The sequence below is a fragment of the Eulemur rufifrons genome, chromosome 28 (genome assembly GCF_041146395.1).
Source record: "Eulemur rufifrons isolate Redbay chromosome 28, OSU_ERuf_1, whole genome shotgun sequence".
In the NCBI taxonomy this organism is placed as follows: Eukaryota; Metazoa; Chordata; class Mammalia; order Primates; family Lemuridae; genus Eulemur; species Eulemur rufifrons.
The window spans coordinates 45,021,552-45,043,713 of NC_091010.1; the positions used below are offsets into that span (position 1 = coordinate 45,021,552).

A 22,162-nucleotide genomic window follows, 5' to 3' on the forward strand; every position below is an offset into this window, starting at 1 on the left:
CCAAACAGTGCTTTCTCACTGGGATTGTAGAGGGAGGTCAGGGAGCTCTCCTGACACAGGTGGGTGCCTGGGCAGTTCTAACGCCTGACCTATGGGCAAAGCATCGTGCTATGCCCTGGACAGGATGTTGACAGTTGACCAGGAAGGGGTCAAGCCACTCAGGCCACCAACTAGACACTGTTCTTCCCCCTAGAGGGGGCAAGTTATGAAACCGAGCCGTTTCTAGAAATACTGCATGGTGTGATACAAATTTATTCTACACCTGGTCACAGTAAATCTCATACACCCAGGCCACAGCCAGGTTGAAAGTGCCACATGGCTACCAGCAGCTGGAGGAAATGGAAGATCATCTGCTCCGTTGCTCATGGCCACTTAGGGCAGAAAGCAAAGCTGTCTCATTGGGCCTACTCAGAGGCAGAGAGGCCACATTCCCATTTCCAAGCACCGGGGATGCCTCTAAAGGGCGGTCCCTTTTTGGAGCTTCCAAAATCTGAGGCATCTCTCTGGGAGCCGAGCTTTGGTTCCAACAAGTCATCCAGAGTCCCAAGCACCTGGAGCTGGTGTCAAGGCAGCGTAGGGGCTGAAAGGGGCCTGGACCGCAGAGCAGCCTAGGGGCCCTGGGGCCTCAGGGCCGATGATCCTTTCTGCGGAGTTTGTGTCCCACCTGGGAACCTCGCTGGGCAGCTTTCACAAGGCCTTTGAACTGTCCCTGCAGCTTCACCTTCTTCCTGCAGGGACAAGGAACAGAAAGGTCAACAGAAAGGTCACATCTAGCGAGAATAGGTGGCCCTCTTCCTCCTAATGTCAAATGACGGTTTCCCCCAGCACCAGAGGGATGGGGCGAGGGGGCCAGTGGGGGGCAGCACGTGAACTGGACAGACCAGGTGCGGCGCCAGCTTCCACACGGCTCATGTCCTGACGGGGCTGCTCCATTCTGGCACAATCCCCCTGCAAATGGGCCTCTCTTCCCTCCTCCTCTAACATGTGTACTGAGAAGGTCAAAGCTCACTGTATCTACCCATCCTTTCATTTATAGGTAACCTTTGTTCAGCAGAAGATTTTTTGTGATTGAAGTTTACAACACTATTTCCCTACTATGGCCTTTGTACTCCCGCCTAGGAGCCCTATATATATATATATATATTTTTTTTTTCCCTGACACAGTGCGTTGCTTTGTTGCCCAGGCTGGATGGAGTGCAATGACACAATCATGACTCACTGCAGCCTCAAACCCCTGGGCTCAAGCGATCCTCCCGCTTTAGCCTCCCAAAGTGCTCGGATTACAGGCGTGAGCCACTGTGCCTGGCCAAGAGCTTTATTTAATGGCCAAAGTTGGAAACAACTTTAATTTTCCACCAATAAGGGGATTAGAAAAGCAAATTACATAAAGCTATTAAAAATGATGACTATGTAGAGTATGTATATACTAGAAAATTTCTGCATGACATAAACTGCTTAAAACAGCAGTTCAAGTCAATAACATAGGTAGGTACCAACTAGATGTAGGTGCATGTTAGCAGATAAAAATAAAGCCGGGCGAGGTGGCTCACACCTATAATCCCAGCCCTTTGAGAGACAGAAGTGGAAAGATCACTTGAGGCCAGGAGTTCAAGACCAGCCTGGGCAACATAGTGACACCCCATCTCTACAAAAAATAGAAAATTAGCTGGTGTGGTGGCGCATGCCTATAGTCCCAGCTACTCAGGAGGCTGAGGCAAGAGGATTGCTTGAGGCCAGGAGGTTGAGGTTGTAGTTATGATGACACCACCGCACTCCAGCCTGGGCAACAGAGTGAGACCCTGTCTCAATTAACCAATAAATAAATAAAAATAGCAGTAAAAAACTGGGCAAGACTCAAGGGATTGAGTTTCATGAGAATAAGGCCTTCCCTTCTTTGGAGTACTGAGCTCCCTGTCCCAGCCCAGCACGCCCAGCCCGCCCCAGAACGCCGGCATACCTGCGATTGAGCTTGGTTCTAGTGAGGGGGATGTAGGCATACGGATCAAGCCGACCTTTCTTCTTCACGTCACCCTTTGCCTTCTGCTCATCCGGAGAAACAGAGTCAGCTAGGAGTGTGAGGGTCCCCCTTCCACCCTTGCCCCTGACCAGACAGGCCCTAATCTTCCCTTCCCTTCACTCTCTGCCTTAGGAGGTGCCAAAGAGCACCTGTAGCCCTGCAAAGCCATTCAACAAGGTCCCCTGCTGCAGACACCAAGAAGACCTTGGCGTGCCCCTTCTTCTTCCCTGGCCTCTGGCTCCAGGACAATGATGGGCACAGCTGCCCTGGTCCTCCTTGCCCCTCCCTGGCACCTGTGTGGTGCCAGGAGACCCCAGCCCCCCCACATGCAACTCTTACCTTGGCCTTGTATTCAGCACCAGGCGTAGCCTTCTTGGCCACAGGGCGATGGATGCCAGTGCCTCCGGCTGAAGGGAGAACAGAGACCATGAGTCAGGCAGAGAAAGGGCAGCTTCCCCCTGGAGGAAGGCCATGGGCACCTTCTCTCAGGGCTGCCCAGAAGCAGATGAAAAAACGTCAGGAACTTGGTTCTGTCCCCTACCAAGCAGCACAATGACCTTCCTCGAGGAGGGACTGTCAGTGGTACGACAGACCATGGGCTCGTCAGACTGACCCACAATCCTCAGGGGCCTACCAGAGACCCCTGGGGACACACATCCTCTACTAACAGAAAGTAACCCAAGTTCTCCAAAGTTACACTTGCTCCATTTGTTCTAGACGAAAGAATATGGGCTTTACAGTCAGACAGAATTCAGACACACAGCCAGGTTCAACTCGCAGCTCTGCCACTTACAGCTTAACCCCGGACAAGCCTCGTAACCTCATCTGTAAAGCAAGGCATTTTAGGCTTTCCTGCCCTTATCTCATTTGGGCTTCACACCAACACCGTGAGACAGAAGAGCAGCTATTTATCCACCAGTACAGATGTGAAAACTGGTCTAGAGAGATCAGGGTCCTTGTCCAAGGGCAGTTGTCATCTCCAACCCGACACACTCATGGATCGAATCCTATAATGCCAAGCCAGGAGGACTCTCTGAGATGACCATTATGAATCCCTCCTGCTCCCCTTTTTTTATTTACAGATGAGAAAGTAGAAGCTGAGAGAGGCAGTGTAACCGGGCCAAGGTCACACAGCTAAGCAGCAGCAGGGTCAGCAGTCCCGACCCCAGGCCTCCTGACACATCAACTGGCACTACTGCTTTTAGGCCACACCAGCTCAGAGCAGAGCAGGTGAGCTGGGTCCTGGCTCGTAGGGGCCACAGGAGGAAGAGCCATGAGGTTCTCTAATTGGGTGAGGATGCTCTGGGGTTCTGAGGACACACCCGATACTGGAATCAGAGACTTCCACAGGAGCCCCCAGCCCTCCAGATGCAAAGCAAGGGCTCTGCTGCAAGGTCTTGGAGCAGGGGTCCTACAGGGGCTGCCCTGGGAGGAAGGGAGCAGAGGTGAAGCCACCTTCATACTTCTAGTAGCTGCTCTAGCGAGGGCACCAGCCTATGAGCCCAGAGAAAAATGTAGAGGGGGACTCTCTGACCAGGCCCAACACTAACCCTCCCAACTCCCATCCTCAACACCGGCCAGGTGGCTTCTCTGAACCCAGCCTGACTCAGGGCTGGAGCTCTTAGGGTAGACAAGAGGCCAACAGTTCTCAGGAGAAGGGGTGGACGGCAAGCCTCATGGAAGGCCTGCGGGGTGGGGAGGAGCTGGGGCTCAGGGGTTCCATGCGGAGATCTAACCCCAGGCTCTTCCTCATCCCTAGGCCCCTTTTGCCTCCAGTCCAGTCTTACTTAGGTGTCCTATCAGTCAATCTCTGTTGGTGCTGACTGAATGCAACCAGGCTGTCCAACCTCCTGGCTCTGCCGTCCCTCCCTACAAACTCCCCTACCTAATGCAAGTGACAGGGATCAGAATGTCCCATAAGAGAAAAGTGAAAGCCTTACCTTGGTACTTAGGAGGCATCTCCAGGTCCTCCTCATCAGCCTCTTTCTGACGCTTAAGCCTCTGGTGGTTTTTCTGTAGAGAGGTAACAAGCAAGGAGTCAGTGATCGAGGGGACGTGACCGTCCTCATTACTGTTGACAGTAGCAGCCATGTAATCTGCACTGAGCACGCAAGGCCCTCTGCCAAGCACTCAGTCCGCCTCTTACAGACAAGGAAACTGAGGCCCAAAGAAGGGCAAGTAACGTGCGAGATGGCTCAGCTGGGCAGCGCAGGAGCAAGGCTCTTGCCCCTGACTGCCGGGCTCGCCCTGGCTGCTCCTGCTGTCCCTCCACAGAACTCCTTGCAGTGCCCCTTGGGTCCCCTGACGTCAACTTAACCCCAGCCTTCCGAACAGGGAAAATGAGGACCGTGGCCTCTTCAGAGAATGGCTTTACCAGTTCTTCACCTCATACAAACTCCACCCCACTCTCCCCATTAGTCACTCGCTCACTGATACCCCACTAAGTGCCCGGCCCTGGGAACACAGGGGACAGGATCCAGCTCCTGTGCTCCAGGGGCTCTCAAGTAGTCACCATTGTCCCTTGACAATGCTACTGTCCAAGCAGTTATGAGCACGGTCAACTCGGCCAATTACATTCAGCAGGAAGTGACTGAGCACCTATAGCAGGCCAGGCACCGTGTGAGCTGGTACCAGGGAACCAAGGCGGGCCTGACAGCAGCCCCAGCCCACCAGGGCTTTTCAGCCCAGACACTGACAATCAGGCCAGGCGGAGGCATGCGGTGCAGGGAGGAGAGGCCAACAGGGATGGCCCTACACTGTGGTCTGTGCCCCTGTGCCCTGGAAGCCTCCTGAAATTGCAGATCCCTGGGGCCCCCAGAGAAATCTAGAGGCAAGCTCGGGGCCCCACCAGGGGGAAGAGGGTGCCAGGTAAAGGGATCAGCCTGGGCAGTGAGGACAGGCTGGAGCACACGCAGGGTGTCTGGGGAACAGGGGGCTCTAGGTCCATTGGCTGAAGCCCAGCAGAGTGGGCTCCTCGTAGACAAGCAGAAACTGGGACAAAGTGTAATGCTGGCTGCGCTGTGGAGGGTGATGGCTGAGCTTGTTCTTGGTTCAGTTGGTGCCTGTCCAAGGCCAGTCCAGCCTATGCCCTCGGGGGAGAGACTAGGGCTTTGCCTCCTCTTTCCTTCAACTGGACAACCAGCCCAACACTGAAGGCCAATGGGTGCTTCAGGGGCACCTAAGCCCCCACCCCCAGCCCCACATGGGGTCAGCCATCTCACTCGCTCCCGCACACCCCCCGCCCCCGACCCTCTGGGCTGCCTGTCCTGCGCATCCGAGAAGCCCCGAGCACTCGGGGAGCAGGGCAGGAGCGATGTCTGTGCGTGGGGGCGGATGAGAAGTTTCAGGTCCCAGGCCTAGATGTGAGGCCCCAGCCTCCGTCCACGGGACTACTCACACTCCTTACGCCCACGTCTTCCATCAGGTCAGCCATCTCCTCATCCTCACCTGGAGCCAAAGGAGACAGGCCTATTAGCACCCTGGAGCCCCTCGAAAGCCCACCCGTCCTTCTGCCTCCTCCTCGCTCACCAGGCTCAGGGGGCGCCAACTCCAGCCCCAGAAACTGCCCTCCCCAGACCCTTGTGTTCTTTCTGTGAGACGAGGGGAACCTTGTCTTCCTTTCTGTGAGAAAGGGAACCCTGTCCCTTTCCCCTTATCGTAGGCCCCAGGGACGATGGCCTCACAGGGAAGTGGTGACCCCACTTGTGAGGTGAATATGGCTTTTTTGAGACTAGAAGAAAGCCCCAGGTTTCCCGGGGCGTCAGGCACTCCCCCAGCCCCGCTGTGCCAGGACCGCCGCATTCTCCTGTTTGAAAACTGACCCACATGTGCTGGCACCGTGTGGGGAGATGAAGCAGCACAAAACAGACCAGCTGGAGGGAAGAGAAACTCAGGCAAAGTCAACCAACAACCCAAAAAGAACAAAGACAGCACGTGACCAAGTGCTCAAGACTGAGCAGGCCCCGGGCTTGACAGCAGTTCTGGGGGAAGGAGGCCCCGGGCTGAGGTGCTGAGGAAAAGCTACAAAGGACCGGAGCTGGAACCCAAAGAGCGGGGAGGGTTGGGAAAGGCAGGAGGAGAGGGGAGGGGCATTCTCAGCCCCAGGAACATCTGGACACCGAGGGAGATGGGAGAGTGTAAGGGGGTGAGAGGGGAGCAGAGACCAGATGAGGAAACAGCCATGGTCACATTTACACCAAGCATGTTCACGTGCTGTGCGCATGTCACGCCATTTCACCTGCACACCACTGTGCAGTAGCTGTCGGTATCACACCCGTTTTGAGTGAGGACACAGAGGCACAGAGAGGACGACTGGGTACCCACAGGCACGCGGCCGGTGAGTCAGGGCAAGGGGAGCAGCGGGCCGGCTAGGAGGAGCTCCGGCCCCCCAGTTCCTCGCAGTGGAAACAGACACAAGGGACACAGGTGTGTTTTAGGAGACCTGGGTGTTTCTCATCTAGTGGATGGGTACGCGGAGAGGGACCAAGAAATACTAAACAGGACTCTTACGATGTCACGCATTAGGGACTCTGGGACAAGAGATGCTGGAACTGGGAAGCTGGGAGGGTTTCAGTCTGGCTCTTTCTGCCTCTAAAGGAGCTTCAGGGCCTCAGCCAAGTTCACATTAAAAAAAAAACAGGAGGAGCAAGAAAGGAAGAGAGGAAGGAAAGAGAAGAAACAATAAAGGACTAACAACGTGCTTCACACGTGGTGAGGGGAAGTACCATTTCTGAAAGCTTCCCTGATTTATATATGCACTGTACAAATGGCTCGATTGCAACATAAGAGATTTCTTTTCTCCTTTTCTTAAAATTTTTTATATTTTTCCGGAGCCACGCCCCAGAAGCCTTGAGTAAGTGGACTCCAAAAAAATTTCTTAATGTGGTCAAAAAGTAAGAGGAACTCGCCTTAGGTAGAAGCTTCTCTCGTCTGTTTTTACCTATGCTTCCTCAGCAACCATCAGTGAAGGATGAGTAAGCGGACACAGGAGTGAATAAATGAATGAAAGAGGTGCAGCCCAGGCCCAGGCCAGGAGCAGCCACGTTCCCAGGACGGGCAGGGACGCACCTTTAGCGCCTTCCTCTTCCTCTGTCTTGTTGCTGTCTTCCTCCTCCTTTATGATCAGCCGGCCATCGGCACTCACTTTGAAGCCATGGTCCTTCCTCCTGCTCCGGCTGGGCCCAGGCTGTGTGGCTGGGGTGGCAGAGTTTGGCATGAGGAGGGGGAAGGCCAGGCCCAACCCAATTCACACCCTCACCGTGACCAACAAGCCTGGCTCTGGGCCCCCAAATGGGTGCTTCTCAGATCCTGCCCATAGACCTGCCACAAAAGCCACCCTCTACCCACCACCCAAGAACCTGGCACCAAGGCTTACCTAGGACTCGCTGGGCCACCTTGGGATCCAGGAAGTTGAGGGGCTCATCGCCACCACCCTCCTTCAGCCACGCCCGGCTCCTATGCCGAGCCAGCTTCCGCTGCTCCTTGCCCCGGCTTCTTTCCTCCTTCTCACTGTCCTCCTCGTCCTCTGAGTCAGCCAAAATCTCTTCGATGCTAAGGACAGAGAAGCCCCACGTCAGAGCACTCCTGTGAGGCAGGGGTCGATGGGGCACTGCCTGGGCAGGCTTTGGGTTGGGGAGACCAGGACCCCAGGGCCCTCCATGGTCTCACCTGTCGCCTTTGCCCTGGGCAGGCTCTTCCTCCTCTTCCTCCTCCTCCACGTCAGCCTGGCTCAAGGCACGGTGCCTCTTGGCCCGGGACTCAGCTTTCCGGATGTTTACCAGGACTTTGTGGTACTCCTGGGGCAGCAGCCCCTTCACCAGGTCAAACCTGAGGGTGGCAAAGAAGGGCTGGTGAGAGGCCCTGGCCAGAGAGCACTGCCCAGAGGTCAGAGGAGCCATTGGAAACACTCAGCTCCTCACCAGCTCCACCCCCGCCCGTGTGCAGCACACAGACCCGAACTTGCGGATGAACTTGGTGAACAGGTTCCGGAGCTTCATGCGGAAGTGCCGCCGCATGTCGTCTGAAAGCTTCCCGATGGCTTCCATCTGCCGGCAGAGCACTGGGGTTTTAGGTGGAGGGCAAGCCTTCCACCCCGCCCCTCTCACGGCTGTCCAGACCAGGGGCACAGGACCACCCAGCTAAGGGGGAGGATCAGAGCTGCCCTTGGTCCAATCGTGCTTCCATGATCTGGGCAGCCCCCATCTTTCCCACACAGCCTCCTTCAGGACACAATGCACCCTATCAAGATGACAGCGTTAGTCTTCTGAACAGTGCGTGGCACTCTACATACAGGCTCTCACTGGATCCTTAGAACAACCCAATGAGATACATGCTATCATCCAAAATTTACAGATGAGGAAACTGAGGCAGAGGATTAAGTGGTTGCCAAGTGGCCACAGAGGCACGAGCTCAGCCCAGGTCTACCTAATGCCATGGCTCCCACTTTGCCACCAACACCACCAGTCTTGGTCCCACACATCCCTTCTGTCACACTGCATCACTATCTGGCTCAACTCTTCTCAAGCCTCCATCCGGCCGGGCTGGGCTCCATGTGTGGGTGGCAGATCTTATCTGCAGTTCCTCCCAAGGGGGCCAAGGGGGCCCAACCACCCTTTGAAGGACTTCTCTGCGCTCTCATAACCCCACAAAAGTCACTGCTCTCGCCATCCTCCCCGTCTCTGGACCCCAGCTAGGCTGCAGGCTCTGGTGGGCAGGGGCAGCACCTGCTGATGCCCATCATCAACCCCTCCTGTCTTGAACCCAAGGCCAGACCCAAAGAAGATATGCAAGGGGGACCTGGCGGCCTGATGTGACTCAACCGAGCAGTGCAGAGGACTCAGAGGACTGTCCCAGCCTGCGGCAAGCCTGAGTTATGCTCCCCTTGGACGGGAGGTGGCCAGGGACTCAATGCCAAGGGGTTCTTCAGACCCTTCTGCAGCCCAGCTGCGGGTGTTCAGAGGAACCTCCTCAAACTAGGAAGGTCAAAATGCAGCAGGGGGGAAGGCAAGATGAGGGGCCCCCCAGGGGGAGACCCCAGAGCCCGTGTCCCACGCCGTGGGGTCTGTCCCAACACTGCTGCTGACTAGCACAATCACCTTGGAAATCTCTGGCCTCAGTTTCCCCACCTGTACCATGAGGGGTGGCCCTGCCCACTCGTCTTTGCCCTGCAGAACCCTTGCTTCTGTGGAGGGCTCTGGGGGTGATAAGAGGCAGCCTGGGCACCGTGCCTACTCCTGGCCCTAACTGGGTTGGCATTCCCCTACAGGTCCCTTCTAGGGCTCCTTAATAACCTTCTGGCTAAAAAAAAAAGTGAAACTTGCTGGACTTGAAGCCCACCCACCAGGCCCATGCTGGCAGCTCAGAGGCCAGCCTCTGCCCACTGTGGGGCATGGGGGCACTCACCACCAGCTGCACGTGCTTGGCCAGGTGCATCACATCCATGACAACCACTGCCACCTTGATGAAGCCCAGCGCAGACTTGACCACGTCGCGGGTGCGGGAGGCCAGGAGCAGGCACACGTTCTCCAGCAGCTGCTCCACCGTGCTGGTCCCCATCAGACCTACGGCGGCAAGGGGCCACTGTCCCAGACACCCAGAACGCCACCTAGAACCAAGACCCCTCCACGGGGAAGCAGCAGCTGCCAACTGCCCCTGCCAGGTCACATGTCAGTAGAAGCTGCCACTGTGAGCCTTTTTATGTGCCCAGCGTGGTTCCACAGAGTGGCCTTTGGTCCTTTAGCCACCCCTGAGGTAGGTGCTATTTCTCTCCCCCATTTTAGCAATAAGAAACTGAGGTTCCAAGAGGTCAGTAAAGTTGCTCAAGGTCTCATGAGGTTGCCAAGAAGCAGGACTAGGACTAAAATCTAGGGCGCCCTCCTCTCAACCACTCTGTAGCGGGACGCAGGGCAGCTGGACGGCACAGCTGCACCATGGGCGGGGGGGCGGTGTGTGAGGAGGGCACCCCAGCACAGCCCAGCAGGAAGGGAGATGGGGGCAGGCTGGGTGGGGTGCTGGCTCTTCTTCCTCCCTTCTGGCACCTTTCCCCAGTTCCCACAGCCACCCTGTCCTGATCTTTTGGGCATTTGCCAACCGTGAGGGCTTCCCAGGCCTTCAAGGAAACAAGCATTTACCTTTAAACTCGAAAAGGAGGTGGGTCAGGGCCAGGATGCTGCAGCTGACCATGGTCACTGGGCCCACGAGGCCAGGGTAGATCAGGACAAGGTAGCGCTGCAGGGCCTCTGGGGGCAGAGACCAGGGCGGGTCAACCAGGACAGGGCCCGCCAGGGTGGGGGACCCAGGGCCAGGGCAGGGAGCTCCCTCCCCCTTTTTTCTTTGAGGATGCTTTGAGGGGAGACTCCCCTCAGCTTGAGAGAGCGTCCACCCCCAGCCTACATCACCGGGGCCTCACCTTCCTGGTTGGAGTCAAACCGCAGGAAAGCGCGGCCCATCTCCATGAGCAGGGCAAAAGCGTTATTTCGGGCACCCACTGACACCTCCTTGGTGCACAGGATCACCTGGCCAGGAGAGCCCCATTAGCACGCGCTCCCGGAGCTGGCCTGCCTGGGGTTGGGACCTGAGGCAGAAGGGGCAGGGAAGGGCACCCACATGCCCAGGCAGTGAATCATGCCCACCCCCAGCCCCATGAATGTCCTCCCTGGATCCTGACATGCGCTTGGGAGTCACACTCCACGGACCCCCCAAAACACACATACCCCCTCACCTCCGGGACGAGGGCAGCAATGAACTCCTCGTGCTCAGCTGAGAGCTTCTTCACAATGTGTATGAGGCACTTCAGGCGGGGCTGCGGGCAGGGGGCTAACAGTCAGGACCCCTCAGTGTTACCCCCATGCCCCTAATCCTCTACAGTGGCTCCTCTCCTGGAGTTGCCTGGCCTCCCCTGGCAGAGTAGGTGGCCCCAGGACTCTCACCCTCTTGGCGGGCGAGGACGTGCTCCGCAGCGAGTCCAGCAGGGTCTTCTTCAGGTCTTCCAGGTGACTCTGCACGAAGCGGGCCCCAGGGCCCTGGGGACTGGCACACACCTCCTCCAGCACTCGGTAGGCCTTCTTCTGTACCCCGTGGGCCTTGCTCTGGGAGGGTGCATGGCGGACAGGGACAGGTGAGGAAGCGGCTGGGGCTTCACTCCCATCCAGTGCCATTCAGAGCATCCACCCACTGTGAACTGTGGCCAGCACTGGAGGCCTTCAGAGCAGAAGCTGGCCTCCCCACCTGGGGCTCAGGAATCTGGACAGCGAGCGGCTAGCTCCTGGCCAGGAACAGGGGCGGGGAGTGCTGCAGGGCGTGAAGCCAGCCCAGCCCTCCAACCCATCAAGCGCCACACACTCCAGCGGCCTGAGCTCACAGCGCCTGGCGCACACCACAGCCTGAGCACCTACTGATCTGCCTAGCGGAGATCTCTCTCCTTCTGCACCTGATTCCTTGCTATTCCAAAGTAGCTCTTAATTGCTACAGCCAAGGCACCTTTCCTGAGGTGAGGTGGCCCTGCCCTGGACTACGGTGTGCACCTGCACGTCCCACCCAGAGCACTTCTCGCACTGGTAGAAATTGCTGTGAAACTGTGCCAGCTGTCAGGGGCCCCTGCTGAGCTGTGCTCTGCACAGTTGCTAGCCACAGTGGCGAGCATTCCAAGTGGAGAACCTAACACGTGCAAAGGCACAGACCAAGCCTGTAATATCTGGGACCCTTAGCGCAGGGAGGGCCTAGTGAGGGAACCGGGAGCGGCAGCATGGCCTTGGTCCTACAACAGACACCTCGGCAGCTCAGGCCTCAGCACAGCTGTGTGTTTTAGTCACTGTGGCACCCATGTGACAGATGGGCTGGACAGGGTATAAGGGGAAGCCACTGCAGGAGAAAGCAGACAGGGACCTCATCGTGGGCAGTGGCAAGGAATGAAGGAGAGACAGGCCCCACCTTCCCAGGAGCCCAGTCTCCCCCATCCATCTCCCCCAAGCATGGCTGGGTGGGGCTCCGGCCTCGGAGGCTCACCTCTAGGTAGGGCCGCATGGTGGAGTAGAGCTTGCTGATGGCGGCTTCGTCAGCATGAGGAGCCAAGGCCACGACCAGGTCCAGGACAGACAATCTGCTCAGGGGCAGGAGACCAAACAGGGGCTTGAGAGAAACCCAGAACCCAGGAGAAGGGCCCGGACTATTCGTGTTCTTATGTCTACTGGGTACAGGGAAGTGGGAGACAAGGTGAGGACAAGGGGCCTCGAAGGAGCATGTGACAGTTACATAGTGAGCACCTCAGCAAGCAGCCATGGTGTACCACGCACTGTTTCAGGTGTTTCACCTGTCCCAACTCCTTCAGCCCTCACAGCACCCTGGTGCAGGTACTACTACCATTCCCGTTTTGCAGATGAGGACTCAGAGGCAGAGTGGGTAAGTAACCTGTACAAGGCCACACAGCCTGTAAGTGATGGATCTGGGACTTGAAACGGGGCAGTGGGTCTCCTGGGTCCTCATTCCTCCCTAGCAGGCTAAAAGGCCTCTCCAGGAAGGAGGAACTAGTTAGGCCTCTCCAGGAGAGCTGAGACGTTCACTATCTCAAGACTTCCTCCAATAACTCCAGAGTGAATCCACAGGGCTTCTGGTGAGGCCCCCGCCAGCCCCCGTGAGCAAGCTGTGAGCACGTTACCTAGTGAAGTCGGAGCTGGCAGGGTCGAGCACCTTCTCACTAGCTTTCTCCAGGAAACCATTCACCAGCTGGTCACACCAAGGGGATGAGAAGGAGGGCGGGAGGGCGTTGTTGAGGAGAGAAATACAGAGCAGCAACAGCAGCAGCTCCCAGAACAGCCTCCCCACCATTCAGAAGCCTCCAGCCCAACCTTAGCCACAACCGCTGGTATGTGGTCCTGCTCTACAGGTGGCAGAGACCCAAGTGAGCCCTGGAAGGTAGGGCCTCCGCTGACACTCTGCCCACCTGAGAGCAGTCCTCTCCTCCCTCCCTCCAGCAGCTACCTGACACTCGGTTATAGTGAGGTACGTTTTGATGGTTTCCAGCACAGCCCGGCGAGGGGTTGGAGTGTCCCCGGCTGCAACGGGTTGCCCGTACAGGTTGAAGAGGATGGGCAGAAAGTTCTTGGCAAAGCGGCTCACTTCAGCACGGTCAGCCTCTGGCAGGAGGACCAAAGTTTGTATTAAAGGGACAGGATCCTCATTAGTGTAGTGGTGAGTAAAACAAACAAACAAACAAACAAAAAGACAGGAGGTGACCCTGCCTCAATGGCTGCTGGAGCACTGCAGCCTGGAGGCCTTCTCTTAGGGGACACTGTGGCAGGACGTGGAACCATGAATTTGGGGCATATCTGTGACAGGAGGGGCTGGGGCCAGGGCAGGGAGGAAAAGTGCCACAGTGGTCTGTGCTCCTCTGTGGCTCCTATCCTGGGGGCCAGCAAAGTCCCAGCCACACAATGAAGCCTCCGACGCTGACTGAGCCCATCTGCAGGGCTGTCAGCACAGTGGGGGTAAGGGGAGAGGGAAGGGGCGGTCTTCGGTCTCTACTAACTCCTCGGGTCCCCAGCTGAGGCAGCAAAGGATGCGCCACACAGGCTAGTTTCTGTGGCTCTGCCTGGCAGGGAGCATAGTAGACATGGGGTGGGGCCTGGGGACTTGGGTCATCCTCTCCCCCTCCAGGGCCCAGAGCACACACGCACCTGCCTCGCAGCCCTTGGTGATGAGGGTACGCAGGGCCTGGCACACGGTGACCCTCAGGTCTGGGCGCTCACTGATGGCCATGCCCAGCGTCCGTGCCAGCCCTTTGAAGGAAGTGGCCACGTCTGTGGGCCTCGTGCAGAACCCAGGCAGGAGGGTCCAGATCTGGGGAGGGAGGGGAAGATACAGGAGAGTGACACCCACAACCAGTGCCACTGCACTCTCCCACCCACACCCCACACCTGAGCCTTACCTGCCACTGGAGTGTGTCATAGATCTTGGACTCCACTGTCCTGCCTGCCTGGGCCAGGTCCATTGCTGGAGCATGAGACAAGGACACAGTGTGACCCTGGCATCCTCCTGGCCAACTGGCCTCACTTCACCAAAGTCAAACCAAGAGCCCAAGAGTGATGAGGACGGGAATATGGGTGATTTCCCCTCCCCACAAATTCAGTAATAATAATAACTGTTGATTCTAAAAAGCTGAAATAGACCTATAGAAAACAGAAAGTAGATGTCTCTCCATGATCTCACTCCCACAGGATGGCCTGTTTCTTGTGACTTTATTCTTATGCTTCTTTATCTTTTTATTATAATTTTTTTTTGTTTGTTTTAAGAAATGGGATCTCACTCTGTCACCCAGGTTGGAGTGCAGTGGCATCATCATAGCTCACTGAAGCCTCAAACTCCTGGGCTCAAGTGATCCTCTTGCCTCAGCCTCCTGAGTAGCTGGGACTACAGGTGTGCACCACCACACCCAGTTTCTTATACCTCTTTAAACAATGCACACTTTTTAAAACATAAACAGGACTGTACTATACACATATTGTTCTGTACCCTTGTGTACTTAATGAATAAAGGTGGTAACATTTACTGAAGCACTGTGTGGCAGTCCATGTGAAGTGGACTTTATGTGATTATTTCATTTGCTCCCCAGAGCACAATCATCCCGTCCCTTCTGCAGACAAGAGGAAGACCCTGGGAAACTAAGCGAACTTGCCCCAGACCCTGGAGAGGTTGAGCTGGGATTCAAAAGTCACCATCTACTCAACCCGCCCATCCCTACCTCACGGCCCCTTTCTTTGTAACAACTATGCTGTATTCGGACTGGGGCTTTACCCTAACTGATTTAACCAGAATCCTACCGAGGGACATTTGGGTTATGTCTGATACTTTGCTAGTATAAATCACAGTTGGGAACATAAATTGGTGTGTACTTATCTAATTACTTCCTCAGGACAGACACCTGCGTGAAGTACTGGCAGGACAATGAGAGTGCACAATGGAACCTTGAGGACCATGCCAGGCTTACAGGTAATGTTAACGATCCCTGTTTTAGGGGTTCATCTGTATTTTCTCTGATGGGCCTATGTTTCTATTGTATATAGAAGAAACTGTTTTTTTAAAATATCAGGGAAAAAACTTTAAGTCAAGTTAGTAACACACGAACCGTAATTCCAATTGAGTAAAAATATAATATTCTTTTTACACATAGAAAAAAATGGAAAGGAAAATACACTAAAATTGTAGTAATTATTTCTTGGTGGAAGGATTGAATGGTTTTTACTTTCTTCATTAAACACTTCCTGTATGTTCTACCAGATAATGTTTGAAATCAGGAAACCCTACCCTAGAGCAGGGTTTCTCAATTTTGACACTATAGACATTTTTGGCTAGATAATTCTTTGTGGTGTGGGTCTGTTCTGTGCACTGTAGCATGTTTAACAGCGTCCCTGGGCCTCTACCCACTAGATACCAGAGCACCCTTCCCCCAAACATCACAACCAGACATGTGTCCGGGCATTGCCAAATGTCCCCAGGGCAGCAATATCGCCCCCTATTGAGAACTACTGCCCTAGACTGGGGACAGCAAACCTTTTCTATAAAGGGCCAGTATTTTAAGCTTTGCAGACATATGATTTCTGTCATAACTACTTAACTCTGTCATTAAAAAGTAGTGTGACAGATAATACGTGAAAGAATGAATGTGGCTGTATGCCAATAAAACTTTACTTACAAAAACAGGCAGTGGGTGAGATAGTTTACCAACCCCGCCCTAGACCCTCAACATCCAATGAAAACACAAGTTCCTGGAATCATCACCAGGCCACGAAATGTGAGCCAGGGGTCTGCCTGTCCCTCATGCAGGCCTGAGTCTGCTTAACACAGGACGTGTGTGACCAGAGGGTAAACAGAGAGGGAAGACTGAGCTCCTGAAGGGATAAAACCCATGCCTCAGGGAAGAGGGGAGGGCCTGAGGACACAGCCTGAGCAAAGAGCATCTCAGTGGGTAATATCACCTGCAAATACCTAAGAATGCCCGTTATTTTTAAAATGTAATAGATATATAAAAATATAAATTATAGGGTCATGTGTCGCTTTAATGACAGCGATGTGTTCTGAGAAATGTGTCATTAGGCGATTTTGTCATGTGTGACCGTCAGCGTGCACCCGAACACACCTACACGGCACAGCCCCTACACGCCTAGGCCGTGTGGCGAAGCCTACTGCTCCCAGGCCACAAACCCGTACAGCACATCACTATACTGAACACTGCAGGCAGTCGTTTAACACAATGGTAAGTATTTGCCTGTCTAAACAAAGACAAAGGGCAGTAAAAATATGGTATTATAATCTCACAGGACCACCATCACTGACCGAAACACCATGTGGTGCATGACCGTGTGCAGGTGTGTGCACATGCACACGTGTGTATACACACAATACACCTATAGGTGTATAAAAGTCTATCTCAAGAACTCTCCCAGGGAGGAAGGGGCACAGCTGTTCCTTATGCTCCAAAGGGGAAGAACAAGACCCCAGGGGTGGAGGCTCCACACAGGAGGGCCAGGTCTGCCCCACAGGGCTGAGCTCTGTCACAGGGAAGTGACACCTGGCCATGCCTTGGAGCAGAGGGGAGAGCCCCCCGAGGAGGGTACTCGAGCACTGGCTGGCCACCGCACCTGCTTGGTGGAGGGAGGCTGCTGCATGTCCTGAAGGCTAGGTGTGTTTGACGCAGAGCCTTTCCAGACCCCGTCAGCTCCGGGACTGGGGGGGCCCAGAGTTGCACACAGGCAAGGGTCCCATACCTTTGCTCTTCAAGGTGTTGGCCAGGGGCAAGAAGTAGGTGGTGAAGAAGCCAAGTCGAGTCTCCTGGACGTGGTCCCGGATGACAGGCAGCAGCCAGCTCCTCGGGAAATCCAGAGTCTCTCTGGGAGGAGGCAGGGAAAAGCCCAGTGAGGAAGAAGTGACAGCTGGAGGGCAGTGTACCCAGCAGCACAGCCCCTGCTGAGCTGAGGAGCAGCAGAGCCCTCCCCCGACCCCTCCCCGACACCTGCACAGCCCACAGAGACTTCAGTCTTCTCCTCCTTGCTCTCCCAGGAGAACAAGCCATCAGGCTCCCTGGAGTTCGCAGGGAAGCCAACCAGGCAGGGTCACACTTACTCAGAGCCATCGATTTCCAAAGGTACCGCTTGTAATACCACCTCGGGTCCCATGCTGGTCACCGCAGCCCCCACTGCCTGGTCCAGAGCTGCCGTGTGGGGGAAATGAGGGGAGAGGCGCAGGTCACACAGGGACTGGAGGCACTGGAGCAAAGAAGTGAGAGGTCACACATCAAGATAAGCTCAAGAGGAGAGACCCATGCCTGAGACCAGGCCAGTCTCCAAAAGGATGAGGTCAGGATTCTGGGCCCAGGTCAAGTGCTACACCAGAGGGCACAAACTAACAACCCAGCTACCTTACCATGTGTACTCCCTCCCTAAGGCCCAGGATTTCACAAAATTTTTTCATTTAACAACATGTGAAAAATGGTAAATTTCATATAAATGTAGATTTCCAATTTATCTTGAATGGGATGGTCTGGCCAAGGCAGACCCACATGTGACAATTAGCAAATTAGCAGGCACTGAGCAGACAGAGCTGCACACTCCAGTTCCCCACGGCCCCCCAGCCTCCCTTCTCATGGACCTGCCTGGCCTCTTGTAGGAAGCTGAGTGGGCCGACCTCATCTATTAGGGCCAAGGCCAGGCCTTTCAAGGGACACCCTGCCCTCTCATTGTGGCCTTTTTTCCAACACACAACAGGGTGGAGTCAGTGAGGAAGGCCCCAAAGGCCAGGAGCTACTCCACCTGCTGATGAGGGGCCTGTCCTCAGGTGCCCACCCTCTCCCAGAGCTGGGGTCTGCTCAGGATCCCTGGGTGATCCCCGATCCTTGAATGGTTTACTCTGCACTGGAGTAACCCCCCCGGCCTCGGGCTGTTTAAAACATAACACTATTACATTTGGAAATGGGGACGGAAAAAAAAGGAAAAAGAAAATAATATAAAAAATTAAAAAAAAAAAAAAAAGGCTGGTGTGGTGGCTCACGCCTGTAATCCTAGCACTCTGGGAGGCCAAGGCAGGAGGATCGCTCAAGGTCAGGAGTTCGAGACCAGCCTGAGCAAGAGCAAGACCCCGTGTCTACTAAAAATAGAAAGAAATTATATGGAAATATATATAGAAAAAATTAGCCAGGCATGGTGGCGCATGCCTGTAGTCCCAGCTACTCGGGAGGCTGAGGCAGGATGATCACTTGAGCCCAGGAGTTTGAGGTTGCTGTGAGCTAGGCTGACACCACGGCACTCTAGCCCGGGCAACAGAGCGAGATTCTGTCTTAAAAAAAAAAAACAAAATAAAAAAAAGAAATGAAACATCAACACTATACTCGTTATAGGAAATTTAGAGAATTAAAAATTAAAAGGGGCAGGGATAAGGGAGACTCACCAGGTTCCCTAAGTTTCAAAACCATCAATTCCAGCAAAGACTAGTGAGCAGAGGTCGCAGCGGGGACCTCCCTGGCCCTCCCACATTGGCCTGGTCACCTTCCAGGAGACCCTGTACCTGGCACCTGCTACAGCACCGTCAGGGCAGGGGTGAGGAGTACAGAGGTAACAGAGACACATGCCCACTGCAGGAGCCCCCAGTCCAGGGGCCAACCACCACGGCCGACTCACCTTCTTCATCACAGGATGGGCCTGCCTCCCACACACCTCAAAGAAGACACGCAACAGCTGCAACACTGAGCTCCACGCCGCGTGGAATTTGTACATCAGGCCCTCCTCCGCTGCCCTGCCAAGTGAGCAGGCACAGTCAGGGCCATACCACCCTGTGCCCCACAAGAAAAAGCCAGCGGCCAGCACCACGAGCTGCAGACCCCCTGCTGGCCAGCAGGTGTGGGGCCCCAGGAAAGGCAAAGGAAGAGAACTACCATTTATGAGTATCCATACTGCTTCTCAGGCTAACAGTTTAATTTATATAATCTAATGCTTAAAGAAACCTGTGAAGTCATTATCTGTCCCATCTTCAGATAGGGAAACTGAGGCTAAGAGAGATTAAATAACCTGCCAGGGTCACTCCACTAGTAACCACGCTGGGTCTCCAGAGCCCATGTGCTATCACTGCCCCATGTCTTCTCCATCTGACTGCAGGTTGGAAGAAAAGGTAGGAACACGTGGCCTGGGCAGAAGAAGAGCTCTGGCACCTTCCAGACTAGGCACACCTTGCTCCACTCCATCTCCCAAAGAAGCAGAGCCCCCTGGAGGTTCTAGGCAAGAACGGCCAACAGGAGGCAAAGTGGGGAAAGGGTGAGGTGGAATGGGGGGGTAGGTAGTTCTACTTCTTGAGTCTTCCTGAAACTTCATCCGAGATGTAGCCACAGGAAACAGGCCTATTTCCCCATGAGGGACAGTAACCAAAGCACCACACCATGAAGCTGTGCAGACACACCCAGAGGTGACACCAAGGATCCCAGCCCCTTTCCCAGGATAACTCAGGGGTGCCTGCTGCTCTGAGGTTCCTCACTGCCCTGCTGAGAGGGCAAAGATGGACAGTGGCCGTGTCTGTGACTGGCCCCTCTTGCAGTTGTGGAGGGCAGCACAGCACATGAATGGGAGAGCAGACTGTGGTCAGGCTGCCACTAGTTGGGTAACCTCAGCTTTCCCATCTGCAAAGTGTAACGATTAGCCCGTCTCCTGGCACCACAAGGATTACCAGTAGTTTATAGTTATTGAATGCTTAACTATTTTTCTGAGAACTTCACATGTATTACTTCATTTAATCCTCACCTCTCTGTTGTTCAACTTTGACTAATGGTACCGCTGAGGTACAGGGGTAGAACTTGCTCCAGATGACTGGAACTTATAATCCATAGAGCTGGATTCAAACCCAGTGGGGTCCAGAGTCCACACTCTTAAGCACCACACCATGGCACCTCTCTTGCCGTATGTGCTCCTGAAATGTGGTAGGTGCTCGAATCGGCAGTAGCTGCTCTGGAAATGTCCAGTAGGCACCTGAAATCCCACAAAGCGCCTGGCGCTGGAGGCATGGCCCACAGTAAGTGAAAAGTGAAGTGCTTGTCATTACACAGAAATATCTTTTTTGAGACAGGGTCTCTCTGTCACTCAGGCTAGAGTGCAGTGGAGCACTCATAGCTCATTGTAACCGTAAATTCCTGGGCTCAAGCGAGCCTCCTGCCTCAGCCTCCCGAGTAGCTGGGACTACAGATGCGTACCACCATGCCTGTCTAATTTTCTTTCTTTTTTTTTTTTTTTTGTTGAGACAGGGTCTCACTTTGTTGCCCCGGCTTGTCTCAAACTCCTGGCCTCAAGCGATCCTCCCACTTTAGCCTCCCAAAGTGCTGGGACTATAGGTGTGAGCCACCATACCCAGCCATTACCCAGAACTTTATACAAGGTGCCCCTCATCGCCTCCTAACGCGGACACCATATTCTCACCTGAACATCTTGGCGATGGACTGGGCAGGGCCCGAGGCCGAGGAGGTGACGGAGCCAATGTCGGCCACGTGGGGCGCCACACATTCCTTCAGGATCTCCTGCAGAAAGAGGCCACAGGCTGTCTGGGCACAAGGCAGACCCCCAAGACCACTCATCCCTTCCAGGTGAATGCTTCCTAAAGCTTCTAAGAGGCCTGTCTCCCACTGTGAGAACGTCCTCCCCGGGACTGAGTGCTGGGAGAGGCAGGGCGGCCCACGGAACCTCCTGTGTTCTCCACTCCTCAGCCGAGGCTGCAGTACCTTGAGGCTCTGGGTGGCAGCTGTCACCACCTGCAAGTGTGGGGAGAGGAGGCAGGTCATCGCAGTTCCAAAGAAGCGAGGGAGGTGGCCCAGCCCCAGGTCCCGCTGCAACCTGTGAAGACAATTTGTTTCTGTGAGACCTGTCCCTGAGCCTTGGGGACTCAGCCCTCAGATGGCCCAGATCCAAAAGCAATCACTGATCTGCACGGCTCTATAGGGCCCTTCTGGTGGGTGATTTAAAAAAGCTACTGTCATTCAAGTAATAACTACATGTAGCAAAAAATTCAAACATGTCTTCAGGGTGTAATATGAAGGGCATGCCTTCCTTAACACACCCCTCCTCTAGCCAAACTCTTGGATGAACTTCTCAGAAGTTTTTATGCATATATATATTAATACAAACATACGCAATAACAATTGCTAAATAACACATCATACACCAACCACTGTTAGAACAACATACATTAATTCATTTAAACCTTGAAACTAATGAGATAAGTCCTATTACAACTCCCATTTTATAGATGAGGCAACTGAGACACAGAGAAGTCAAGTAACTTGCCTGAGACCACACAGCTCGGTGTAGTGGGCTCAGGCTTCACACCCTGGCAATCTGGTTCCAGAGTATACAAATACAACTAATCACACTACACCTGCTGTCTGTACCTTGCTTTTTCTCAAAATATCTTGGAGTTCTTTCCATATTAGCATGTGCACATCTACTTCAATTACTCCTAGCGGTGGCATAGTATTTAGCTGTTTATACTTAACTACTCCCCTGTGGGACACTTAGGTTGACTCAGCATGTGCCTGGGTCAGAGCAGAACGTGGGAGCCCCGCAGCTGTGGGAAGACAGACCCAGCATGGCGGAGCCACAGGGCCCTGCCCGCATGCGAGTGACCAACTGACCACTGTATACTCATTTTCTTCTCTTTCTTTTTCTGGAAATGTGGAATTACTATTAAGTGGCCGGGCCCCAATCCTAAATATACACAGACACACGAAGCATTAACGTGATTCACGGAGACTATGAAACCCAGAGCAGAGACCCATTAGCCAGGTGGGGGCAGAGTGGAGCCCCAGAGAGCGGATGTCCTCTGGCAAGGAAGCCAAATGCACAGGATAACCCAGCCAAGTGCACAGGATAACGAAGCCAGGGAGAGACAAGAATCAGAGTCAAACTCAGGCCTCAACCTGGAGCGCGGTGCTCACAGCCCACCTCACAGCTAGCTGGTAAACACTCTGGCAGGAAAGGAATCAGAATCAAACTGGCTAAAACGGGCTATGCTATCCCACCCTGGGCCTCAGGGAAATAAGAGCTGCCCTGCAGCACACTCGCCATGGGGATGCCACCAGTCCCCGTCCGCAGGAAGCTGATCAGCCCCTCCAGCTTCCAGCTCAGTCCC

The 22,162-nt window shown here is 54.5% G+C and overlaps 1 protein-coding gene across 3 annotated transcripts in view; it reads right to left on the minus strand.

Moving 5' to 3' along the window:
• Nucleotides 1–241: 241 nt before the first annotated feature.
• RRP12 (ribosomal RNA processing 12 homolog) overlaps nt 242–22,162 on the minus strand; it is a 31,579-nt gene continuing 9,658 nt past the window's right edge. For all 3 annotated transcript variants that reach the window (XM_069460966.1, XM_069460965.1, XM_069460967.1), the window contains 24 exons: nt 20,757–20,868; nt 20,458–20,555; nt 18,679–18,793; nt 17,129–17,271; nt 16,774–16,895; nt 13,938–14,002; nt 13,687–13,849; nt 12,992–13,146; nt 12,669–12,736; nt 12,020–12,113; nt 10,945–11,103; nt 10,737–10,817; nt 10,425–10,530; nt 10,147–10,254; nt 9,419–9,576; nt 7,970–8,061; nt 7,685–7,843; nt 7,392–7,567; nt 7,085–7,210; nt 5,415–5,464; nt 3,958–4,030; nt 2,357–2,424; nt 1,958–2,040; nt 242–728 (listed from right to left, as the gene is read on the minus strand). In XM_069460966.1, the coding sequence (XP_069317067.1) occupies nt 626–728; nt 1,958–2,040; nt 2,357–2,424; nt 3,958–4,030; nt 5,415–5,464; nt 7,085–7,210; nt 7,392–7,567; nt 7,685–7,843; nt 7,970–8,061; nt 9,419–9,576; nt 10,147–10,254; nt 10,425–10,530; nt 10,737–10,817; nt 10,945–11,103; nt 12,020–12,113; nt 12,669–12,736; nt 12,992–13,146; nt 13,687–13,849; nt 13,938–14,002; nt 16,774–16,895; nt 17,129–17,271; nt 18,679–18,793; nt 20,458–20,555; nt 20,757–20,868 (2,677 nt within the window). In that variant the 3' untranslated portion in view covers nt 242–625. The remainder of the gene's footprint in view (nt 729–1,957; nt 2,041–2,356; nt 2,425–3,957; nt 4,031–5,414; nt 5,465–7,084; nt 7,211–7,391; nt 7,568–7,684; nt 7,844–7,969; nt 8,062–9,418; nt 9,577–10,146; nt 10,255–10,424; nt 10,531–10,736; nt 10,818–10,944; nt 11,104–12,019; nt 12,114–12,668; nt 12,737–12,991; nt 13,147–13,686; nt 13,850–13,937; nt 14,003–16,773; nt 16,896–17,128; nt 17,272–18,678; nt 18,794–20,457; nt 20,556–20,756; nt 20,869–22,162) is intronic.